This window comes from Macrobrachium nipponense, chromosome 47 (genome assembly GCF_015104395.2).
Source record: "Macrobrachium nipponense isolate FS-2020 chromosome 47, ASM1510439v2, whole genome shotgun sequence".
In the NCBI taxonomy this organism is placed as follows: domain Eukaryota; kingdom Metazoa; phylum Arthropoda; class Malacostraca; order Decapoda; family Palaemonidae; genus Macrobrachium; species Macrobrachium nipponense.
This window is the reverse complement of record NC_087222.1, coordinates 3,553,236-3,565,722: the sequence shown is the minus strand read 5'-3', so window position 1 is coordinate 3,565,722 and position 12,487 is coordinate 3,553,236. Positions and strand designations below refer to the sequence as shown.

Below are 12,487 nucleotides of genomic sequence, written 5' to 3'. Positions count from 1 at the left end.
AAATGTCCTGTCCATCATAGTTGTTATCAGTGTACAAGTCTACATACCTCAATCAATCCTTCATCCTTGTTCCTAAAATAACAAGAGACTTCCTCCAATATATCTAAAATATTGACTATGCTAAAGCTAATGAAGAAATGTAAGCAATCAAGATAAACAGAGGTCTTCTGCTCCTGAAATAAATCTTATAGATTAGACCTCGACTTTAACATACAAATACTTGTTCAAATAAAGGCTACTGAAGACCATCTTTAAATTTCCTTTCTTATAATCTCAAAATTTGTAACCCCTTAGTGAACATGTAAAAAATTCTAAACATCTACATCTTAGCGAGGAACCGATATACCCCAGGTGATGTTATTTACCACCAATGCAAGTGAAAGGCCTACATTTACTCACACTGCGATATCGCTTTGAGAAAGATTAAATGAAAATCTGTAATCGTCTTAAAAACAACAGTAATCGCAGCCATCAGTAAAGAGTGTGCGCAGCGTCTTGCTCTTCATCCTCTCTAACTATTACTTCCTGGAGCAACTGTGGGTCTTTCTCCTAATTTCACCTGTAGATCCTTCTACTTAAACTCATATATTTGCTGGATCTGTTTGCCTTGAATGTCCAAGCCCCCAACTACCGGGTACATCGCGCCTTATTTTTTAATTTATTTATTACCTTTTGCACCTCATTTTCTCTTTTTGCAGACTAACATGTAAAGATTGTACTAAGCTTTAAACACACATTAAAGGAAACACTAAGCAAATGGCATTATATTTTTTATATTTATATGCCAAGAAGTTTCCAGTTTTACTTTTCTTATTATTAATGTTCTTTGTACCCAAAACAACGCCCTGAAATGGTCAAGCTTTTAATCTTCGACCAATCAGTACCCAGCAGACCTCAAGGTCATTCTTCCCACACGATGATATAAATAGGCAGAAAGGCCAGATTGTAAGTCAATACTGACGCTATAAGGCGAAACAGCTGTCGCGACAAAAATCAATAAATGGAAGAAGGAAGTCTACGTATTTTTCACCAGAAATGGACGAACGAGAATCGGGAAAAACTCCCGACGGTATGAAGATACTTAAAAGAAACTTAACTTATTGAACACGAAAGCATATATATATATATATATATATATATATATATATATATATATATATATATATATATATATATATATATACATATATATATATATATATGATATATATATATATATATAATATATATATATATAATATATAGCACTGTATCTTCTCCGCCAAGTGTCCTCTTATCTTTCGCAGCACTAGTTACCAAATAACAACCCTTAACAAGACAGCAAATGAGGACAAACGGCCGGATAGATCTGCACACAAAAAGGAACTGCCTTCATGGACCTGTTCAACGAGGAACTATAGCCATTCACTGGTAAATATATATTTGTAAGAAAATGTTAATTAGAAGACGGACCTGAAATTTACCGGACTTTGAGTCAGGCTCATTCTATCGCTACTGCATACAACGTACGCTTAGCACATAATAGGCGCTGAGCATATTTTGTAACAATACTGGGTTGGAGGTTTTGTTCACATTTGCGATAAAATGAATAAGAAACGTTGCCCCCCTGAGGTGTCTTCCTTTGGATTGCTCTCTCTCATCTCTCTCTCTCTCTCTCTCTCTCTCTCTCTCTCTCTCCATATATATATATATATATATATATATATATATATATATATATATACTATATATATATATATATATATATATATATATATATATATAATTATGCGTTCCACGCAGTTGGGTCCTAGGTTTAAAGTATATGTAAATCAGTGACTTGACTAAAATTTACTGCCTTGGCAACAGGACAATGCATCAGTTACTACAGTGGTCCAACAAAGAAGCAGAGAAGAGAATTGTAATATAATGCGGTGAAAAATACACCAGTGTACCAAACTGATTGAAGAGAACCACTATGAGCCTGCATGAATTAAGTATAATTTTGCTTAAAATGCAAAGACATTATAGGGTTAGTATAGAATCCCGTGGCCTTTGTCTACTACGTTAAAACAGTTACAAAGACTATTTAGTGCCACATCAGGTGCGAATTTATGTAAATAAATAACTAGAATTAAATTCTAATATCGACACGTTCTAAAAGTAGGATTCCCTTTGACGGGTCAGGCACAGAACAGCAGATGAATGCACCACTCTTATTCAGCAATTATGGTCATTTAAGAAATGATGCATTTGGGATTTGGTTTAAAAAAAAAAAACACTGGTTTTTGCCACACTGATGGACACAATAGAACTGCTGGAAAATCTGTAAGACAGTCAAAGTAGTAATGACTGAAGCTGAGAATTTGCAAGAATTTACTCCAAAGTTACGTAATTCACAGTATGATGTCAAGCAGAAATTTACTCGAATATGCTTGCCACGAAATATAACAAATCCCTGATTAAAGATATGACTAAATCACTTCACTAGTAACACGAGCATATATGTCACTACAATAAAGGGTCGCTGTTCACTGGACTACAATAGGGAGACAAAATTAAAAATGGACTGAGGATCTGGGAATAGGATGGAGGTTCTGGGAATAGGGACTGATTGACAAACACTGATAGCAAACCAAAAATACAGTTCTCAGCACATTACCTGATGAGCCAGTGAATCTGAACTCAGATGTATCGGATGAACCAGTAGAAATCATCGCCAAGGAACTTATAACTCGCGCTTCCAATGAATGGATAGGTAGGGCTTAAACTTGAGTAGTCTGGTCACGCAAGGCCGTAGTGAGCAGTATGGAATGAGGTATAGTTGAAAGCTGGCCTGAGTAAGAGTCCAAGAAGGATAAGGCACCAAACCGACAGGGTATGGCGCTAAGCCCTTTGAGTCTCTCTCAACTCATTATGGACGACAAGGTCTAGAGATACTCAGACGTTGGGTATTGTGACAAGACTTTCTACCTAAGTGACTTTCTACGGTAACCAGGGATGCTTATATCCCCGTCAGTGCAGTCCCCATCTTGCATGCTTTCGATGTTCAGCTTGTATTGTTCAGATCTTCCACACAGACCTTCTTAATCCTCAGTTGGTGCTTGAAGAAAACAGTATTGCAACAGTATCTCTTATTTGTATGGTCTATAACAAAAGGAGGTCACCGCAAGAGAGAGAAATGTTAGGCTAGGAAGAGTTACTAGGTGCAAAAAACTAAGGAGGGACAGGTCAGTTCTTAATAAATGACCAATGGATAAATAAAAAAAGGGATGGTCACCGAAGCAAAGGTGTTAATGAGGGTATCACAACCCTGAGAACATTGATACAACAGAAGAAGGGGCGGATTGAGATTTGAATCTCTCTCCCCTTCACTTGTTTTGACCAAATGCAGTTGGCCTGCTAGCGGATAATAAGGGTGATGCAGGTGTTATCAAAGACACCGCGATCGGCCCTAATGCTTGGTGTCCTAGTAACAGTCCTAGTGGTGCTGTATTGTATTCACTATGACCTGAGAAGACGTTTCTGAATAATGGAAAGGTTGAGAGCAATGGATGCAGGCTTATTGGGACCTTGGCTGATTCGGATCAGATTCGGACCTTAGTCTTGGCTGATTCGGACCATTTGCTAGGCTGATTCGGACAATTGTTTAGGCTAATTCGGACAATTGTCTAGGCTAATTCGGACATATATAAGCATTCCGCATCGTTCGTCCCCGCGAATACGAAAGCCACCAGGAACTGGGGCGTCACATGTATTTCGCCGTGTTTAGCACGAGCCCCTGGGGGTTAATTACAGTCGTCCCAATAAATATTACTTAAATTTCTTGTTCAGGAGGTAAAACTGCATAGAAAAATCGGCCAATCATATGAAGGTCCGAATAAGCCTGGATAAAGGTCCGAATGAGCCAGTACATGGTCCGAATCAGCCAGGTCCGAATCAGCCAAGGTCCGAATAAGCCTGTTCCCAGAGCAATATGGCAACCGAGACCATTCTAAACTGGTTTATTTTGACATTAAGCTGTTTTTTTTTTTATTGCGAATGAAATTCTGGGAGCGTTCAGTATTTATTTGAGAGCGAAACGAATTTCAATTGATTCATGTGCAAACCAAGACCTAGAATATAAAACTAGATGTTGTCCGTACGAACTGGCTGGCTCCAGCTCCAACCAGCCTCAGTTACCTAATCAAAATTATTTTTAATCTTGTCCTCAACAAAATCTACATTCATTCTCTTTCATAATACTAGAGAGTATTCTTAATTTGCTAGTTTTGATAGTATATTTTCTTGAAAAATTTGTGTATTATATATATACATTCACACTGCTATTTGGTACCAAATTATTTTTCAGCGACGCACCTTACAGCTTTGTAATACATGTTGTAATCTTTGGATGTGAAAATGGTTAATGTGCCTGTATAATCAGTTTGGTTATTCTACAACTACAGTGGCATAAACTTTTGAAAGGAACGGGCTTTAATGATCTTAGCAGAAATCATAGGCCTAGTTTACCAGTATACTAGATAATAGAGCTCATGATTTCGTTGTCAGTTGATATTGCCCTAAATGAATGACTATGTGTATAACAATGAAGTATTATTATATTACAGTAGTTTTCATCTTATTCAGGAGTAGAAGAGAGTTCTTACATTGTGTATGAAAGAGGGAAAGCTCCTTCCATGATCGAAAACCAATGAGTATACTTCAAATTATGATGGAGAGCTTCTACGGGCATCATAGTATCAAACCAGATCTATAAGAAAGTATGCTAATAAGTGTACGAACATTTGGAGACATTCGATAATCAGGTACTCTAACCTATTCCACCTAAATTGGGTTGCGACTAGGCGTAAGCTAACCTAGATCTGGCATACCCACTGTAAGTAGGCTAATAATGTAATCTATTCAATTCTTATCTTTAGCACATAGTCTAATGTTATATATTTATATATATATATATATATATATATATATATATATATATATATATATATATATATATATATCTATACATATACATATAAAACCTGGTCTGGAATCAGGCGCCTTGCATAATTTTCACATGAGCGGAGGCGGTTTGTCCAAACCGAAGACTATTCAATATGCATATCAAAATGACGAACTCTTTCTATACTGATTGAGAAAAAGTCTTCTACTTCTACGTTACGCTTTCAGCATAATTCGTCAGGTTGTGAATTAAAGCCCTATAGGGCCCTGAGTAAAGCCCTATAGGTCTTGGAGTAAAGCCCTATATATAATAGACCCTATCTACTCCTTCCTTTGCATCCGCTGACCTCCATGTCTGTCTCCTGTGGATGGGCTTGACTTTATCTTTTGTGATTTCATAACTTTTTCGGCTGTGAAATTATCATTGTAACTACACTCTTAATTCTCGTATAGTAAGTCCTTTCATTACCAGGCAAAACTGACGTAACTTGAATTATTTAAATTACTTCCAACAAATTTTATTAAGATTTCCTACATATTAGACTGTGATCTATCTGATTCACAAACCGTAATTCGTTAAGTTTAAAAGGGTCAAAACTTGGCAGATTTCTCAATACTAACACAAAATAAAAACAAAAATTCATATTTTGCAAACTATAGATTTTTACGATGTTTCTGTTTTTCAAAACGTCCACGAGAAAAATTCGTACCATATCATTTTTATAAATAAATGTAAATCCATTTGTACTACAAATGGGGGTCGATTAGCTAAATTTACTTCGGGTATATCAAATCTACACGTAAAAAAAATCCACAATTATATGAAAATATATTGTATTAATATGCCGGTGTTCCCCTCAGCGTTCAACGTAAACACCGAGGATGGATCGAAAGTCTTTGCTTTATCCGCTGGAAATTTATGAAATTTATTTATATGATTGTGGATTTTACTATAATATCACGATACTGTGAATTTCTTATCGATGAAATGTATAGCTATTCCAATAAAATCAAGATCTCCCTTCCAAGACTACCCGGGAATCTCAGAGCATCAGCCTAGTCTCAATTCCTTCTTATACAATTCCCTCCTCTCATTTCCACCCATCAGTGTTGCCAATCGTAGGGTAATTACCCTACGCGTAGGGTAATTTGAGTAAAATCTCAAGAAAGCAGGTCAATATTTACAATTGTAACAAGGCCTGTTTTGATAAATATGTTCGTTATCAAAGCCGCAGAATGTTGGGTCATTTTCAGTGATGTAGGGTAATTCCTCGTCTCCTGTAGAGGGCGTAGGGTTAGAGCGGTTGGCATAACTGCCACCCATTCCTCTGCCACTGAAACTTCTCCCTCTGCTTCAGTCAAATATGATCCGATATACTATTTCTGGCCACCAAATTTCTCATCGTCACTTGAACCATGTTTTGCCATTTACTCGGTATTGACACACAACCTAACAAAGTCTCCTACAATTCATTAGGAGTCCTTCTCTATAGTGTCAGGTGACACCTGGCTTCAGAATAATCATTGTGGTTTATTCAAATCTGGCTGCTGTTCCACTTGAAGAGTAGAATGTTTTAATTCCTTTTCTATCTTACAACGGCTATTGTTGTAGCAAAGAAGAAATCATAAGTCCGTCATGAATCCAGCTGCTTTCGAGAAAAATCCATAAAAACAAAATCGGAAATCTTTGAAAATGCTGGTGGAAATGAAAGGTTATTTTAATGTTACAAGGTTTAACTGGAGCAATAAGGGCTGACTCAGTGACTACAACGTACAAATCAGCCTTGGTTTCAACGACCTCCGTCAACTGCAAAACAGGCTCCTCCTAAATGACAACTTTGGAGCCTTTTTCCTGTATACAATTTCCAAGACAGACGTCGAGACAGAAGTTTGTGCGTCATTTGAGAAAGTTAGCCCTCACCTGTGGCCTTCGAAGCAGACAGGACGACCAAGTACCCCTGGGCTTCCATATTCTCAAGCTGACTCAGGGTGGGAGGATAAACGTTTCCTCCTCCGCTCACTTTCTCGAGATGAACGCCCAAGATTTTCCACCTGCAACACATACATCACTCCATCAATTCATAATAATAAAAAAAGGGCATCTATTTATGAACAATAAACAAACAATGACATAAGGGAAACGTGAGGAGACGGAGAGGAACCAAAGAATTTAAATAAGTTTAAGGAAAGGAAATTTATGAGAAAGGAAAAGGAAAGATATTCAGACATAGAATCTCTGTACTGAATTAACAGACAGATACCGTACGTTTTTGCAACGGATGTCGTCGACCAATCAAGATGCATTGTCTCCTTTGTCCTCTGGTTCGAATCCACGAGAGGAGAAAATTATTATCAACTGAAAAATTCCCCTTGGGTTATATGAAAATATATTAATTCCGAGGTAGAGTGAATTGGATATTAAAGGCATTTGTGGCTTATGCAGGTATATATATATACAAATATATAAATAAAGGTTTTTTTGCCACGAAGGAAAAAATGAAAAAGCGAGATAGCCAAGTACTTTCGGTCCTGTTCGGACCCTTTACTGAGGCAAACTGATTTTACAAAGAACAACAGAGTCAAAAGAAGGCTTAATATACAAACTGACACTACCAGATTAGCCATAAGGGCGATTTTCACTCTACAGAGAGGAGGAGCCCCCAGAGGCTAGCCACACCTTGAAGGATACCCGCAGTAAACAAGTGATTCTTCCAGAAAACAGTACATTTTGAAAAAAACACGGGACCATATACAATTTAATATCATGAATTTTTACACAAATTTTCCCAACAAAAATTATTATTAATGAAAAGACGAAAGAAAATATAAATATATATATATCGAGCAAGAGAAAGAGGGAGAGAGAATATCGAACCAGAGAGAGAGAGAGAGAGAGAGAGAGAGAGAGAGAGAGAGAGAGAGAGAGAGAGAAATAATAACTATATACATGTGGGACTAATTTATTAGTTGTTCATTTATTTTGAGGTCTTCATAAACATCTTACAAATATATGGGTCCAAATGGTACATTCCCAGACTAAGATTTAGGTTGTTTTTATTAGTGATTTGTATAATTGCCGATTCCAGTAAATTTCTTGAAACATAATCATTAGATCTAGCAATTACCGAGGTATCACCCCAATTAATACAATGAGATTTTTCACTCAGATGGATAAACAGTGTATTTGAAGTCTGGGCTGTTCTAACTGAATACATATGCTACTTAATCCGAACACATAAATTTTTACTTGACTGACCAACGTAAAACGATGGGCAATCCTTAAAAGGAATTTTGTAAATGATGTCGTTATTTGTTACGGGACTATTCTTAATTAGCATATCTTTAATGGTATTGTTATAAGAGAACACTACATTAACATTAAACGATTTAAATATTGATTTTATGGTTTCAAATCCACGAAAATAAGGTAAGCTAAGTACATTTTTAGGCATTTCTTTTTCTATTAGCAACATGCCTAAAAATGTACTTAGCTTACCTGATTTAGTGGATTTGAAACCATAAAATCAATATTTAAATCGTTTAATGTTAATGTAGTATTCTCTTATAACAATACCATTAAAGATATGCTAATTAAGAATAATTAAGAATAGTCCCGTAACAAATAACAATATCATTTACAAAATTCCTTGTAAGGATTGCCCATCGTTTTACGTTGGTCAGTCAAGTAAAAATTTATGTGTTCGGATTAAGCAGCATATGTATTCAGTTAGAACAGCCCAGACTTCAAATGCACTGTTTATCCATCTGAGTGAAAAATCTCATTGTATCAATTGGGGTGATACCTCGGTAATTACTTGATCTAATGATTATGTTTCAAGAAATTTACTGGAATCGGCAATTATACAAATCACTAATAAAAACAACCTAAATCTTAGTCTGGGAATGTACCATTTGGACCCATATATTTGTAAGATGTTTATGAAGGACCTCAAAATAAATGAACAACTAATAAATTAGTCCCACATGTATAAAGTTATTATTTCTCTCTCTCTCTCTCTCTCTCTCTCTCTCTCTCTCTCTCTCTCTCTCTCTCTCTCTCTCTCTCTCTCTCTGGTTCGATATTCTCTCTCCCTCTTTCTCTTGCTCGATATGTATATATTTATATTTTCTTTCGTCTTTTCATTAATAATAATTTTTATTGGGAATATTTGTGTAAAAATTCATGATATTAAATTGTATATGGTCCCGTGTTTTTTTTAAAATGTAATGTACTGTTTTCTGGAAGAATCACTTGTTTACTGCGGGTATCCTTCAAGGTGTGGCTAGCCTCTGGGGGCTCCTCCTTTCTGTAGAGTGAAAATCGCCCTTATGGCTAATCTGGTAGTGTCAGTTTGTATATTAAGCCTTCTTTTGACTCTGTTGTTCTTTGTAAAATCAGTTTGCCTCAGTAAAGGGTCCGAACAGGACCGAAAGCACTTGGCTATCTCGCTTTTTCATTTTTTCCTTCGTGGCAAAAAAGCCTTTATTTATACCTGGCATCACGTTTTATATACTTCAAATCAAGTTATTCATACAAATATATATATATATATATATATATATATATATATATATATATATATATATATATATATATATATATATATATATATATGTGTGTGTGTGTGTGTGTGTGTGTGTGTGTGTGTGTATTACAGGTGTAACAATGAATTTATACAAATATTTTGGGGAATGAAAGTAAAAGTGAATTTGAGCAGAAAATGTTCTATAAACATCTGCATTTTAAGGCTTCGTTTGTTGTTGAGGAGAATTTTGAAATGACCGTTATCACGTCATGGAGATCGGAGTAGCCTGGGATGTGCACAACTGCAGTGTGTGGGGGGTTGGGGGGGGGGGGGGGGGATGAGTGAAGTGAATGAGGCAAGTATTCTTTTTCTTAAAAGTAATCCAATTTAAACAAGTAACGTATAGCTTTACGTATCAAGTAAGCGGTGTAAATGTTGCTGAGCAGCACTCATTGTTGAACCAGGAATCATGACTAGGTCTGCGCCTATGACTGGTGACTGACGAATACTTTAGACGGAGAGGGAGAGATTTTTAAAAATACACTTGCTTGAAATCTTTGACAGGTGTCTAATGAATAAGTCTGACGAATAAGCAAGTCTACCTTTCATGGATGGGAGATTCAGTTAGGCTTACTTTTCATCTTTCTCTTTTTATTGGTGTCCAGTGACTACCACTGATAGGGAGGGAAACAGATTCAATGATGCCTGTATTTTTTCTTCAAAACCCTAATAACAGATTTTATTGGGAGATGCTTTATTCACATCAGCCTAATCCCTGTATCCTCCTCTTATACGGCACCACTGATCCATGGAAGCAGTTCTAAAGATGACGGTTTTTTTAAAATTCCCGTCACCGACAACTGAAGCCTTAAAATGCATAAGTTTGTTAGACATTTTCTGCTCAAAATTACTTTTTTCTTTCATTCCCCCCAAAATTTGCAGAAACTCATGTTACACCCTGTATTAAGTTTCACTAGTTTACAATATACAAAGGATTATAGTCATTCAAATACCTTTCTTGAGTAATTTGTTTCATGTAATAGGCCAGAAAATAATAGAAAAGTCATAATTGTTGATGTTATTAGGGCTAATAGTTCAATATAGTAGGCCTTTGTCTAAAAAATTCACACACGGGAAGAAGATAAAACATAATGATAGTGGTGACCTTTGGAGAATAGAATATTAAAACATAAGAACAATGGTGACCTTTCAAGTATTATAGTAACATCCTTTAACCAAGTCAAGTATAACAATAAAATCAGAAAAACCTCGGTTTAAGGGAAACTGCAGGTCATTTTTTCTGACGCACTGCTACTGGCTGAGTTGCTTCGAGCGGTTAAATCAGAGTTGCCAAATAGTGCCAGATGTCACTATCATAATATGTTTCCCAAAATGTTTTGAAGTAATATTGCAATACATTTTTGAGTGAGGGTACAATAATATCACATAATTAGTAATTGCTTTGATTACCGTTATCAAAGTAAACACATCATACTCAAGTTTTCTTCATAATGACCTAATAGTAATCGAAATGTTGTCAGATGTACCACGTACTATTATATGAAATGATTCTCATTTGCAGCACAATAACAATAATAACAAGTGGATATATATATATATATATATATATATATATACATATATATATAGATATATATTGAGATATATATATATTTGATATATATTAATATATATAATATATAATATATATTTATAATATTGATATTCTGTATACTTGTGTATGTAGTATGATGAGGTGTGTGTGTGTGTGCCTTCCAACACTCAGACATTTTGTCCTTGATATAGTTATCATCCATAGAAAAGAGGGCATATTGGTCATCGTCACATTCTTTAACTTCTGAGCTATGGATGATCTCCCACTTCATATTATGCCTACACAAAAGACTCATCAGTAGAGCATCAAACGCCTCACGTACATTGTACTCTCCCCTTATATCTTGCGCGCCCCCTCACGCTTCCTAATAATTAGGGACTTCCTTTCCCGAATCACTTTAATCCTTCTACTCAACCCTTTCCAGGTGTTTTTCATCTCCTTCCCGCCCTAAATACAAATACCAAAAATATAACATAAAATTAGCAAAACTGTGATGAAACCCCCGAATGGAAGCTTGATACAAACCCTTCATAATCCACAGTTGCTCCCTCGGAGGCTCCAACGAAGAGCAGCACCACAGCAATGAAGAGCTGCAGAAGAGCCATTGGATATCCTACTCTGCCTGGAAGACCCATCGTCCTGAAACCAGTGAAATCTTTAATAAGGGCATCATTGGAAAATGCCTTCTCTAGAAGCCATACTTCCACTCTTCCTCTAAGGATTAGATCATTTTACATGACTAGGAACCAGTTGGTTACTTAGCAACGGGACCTACAGCTTAAGTGTGGGATCCGAACCGCATTATATTGAGAAATGAATATCTAATCACCAGAAATAAATTCCTCTGATTCTGTGTTGGCAGAGCGGGGAAATGAACTCCGACCACCAAATCGGTGGGAGAGCACATAACCTACTCGTGCAATGAGGAACTTGTGCAATGTGCAGGAAGAGGAGTCCTCGCCCATCACACACACGGAGACAGGTCTAGTATATGTCAATTTCACTTCAGAGCATCAACAACGTCTGGCCACCTGTCCCGACAGGACAGTTGTGCAGTGATGTCAAATAGTAGGTGTTTCATAAAATATTGTACAAGAGCGCCATGCTGCGTCCGTCACTGCTGTTACAGTGACTTCAGATTTACAAGGAGGGTTCGTGACCAATTTACAGTCGTTCGTGCTGCATTTTCTGATTTTTCAACAGCTTCAGAATCTCTGCTTAAACTCTGTTTCAGCCGCTTGTTCATGAGTTACACCAAGAAGTCGAGAGCAGGCCGGCTATTTCCTATTCATTCCAGGTAACAAATTAAGAAAATTAATCACGTGAAATGAATTACACTCTCGTGAAATAGAAGGCACATTAAAAAAATTGTACGTTATGCTGTCAAGCAAAGGCGGATCTTCCAGCAGGAAGAAAATCA

General features: G+C 36.4%; 1 protein-coding gene across 1 annotated transcript in view; it reads right to left on the bottom strand.

Annotated features, from left to right (window-relative positions):
- LOC135204411 (carboxypeptidase B-like) overlaps positions 1–11,702 on the bottom strand; it is a 49,276-nt gene extending 37,574 nt beyond the window's left edge. Inside the window, exon 1 of the mRNA XM_064234624.1 lies at positions 11,593–11,702. Coding sequence (XP_064090694.1) covers positions 11,593–11,702 — 110 coding nt within the window. The remainder of the gene's footprint in view (positions 1–11,592) is intronic.
- Between the last annotated feature and the right edge of the window lie 785 nt (positions 11,703–12,487).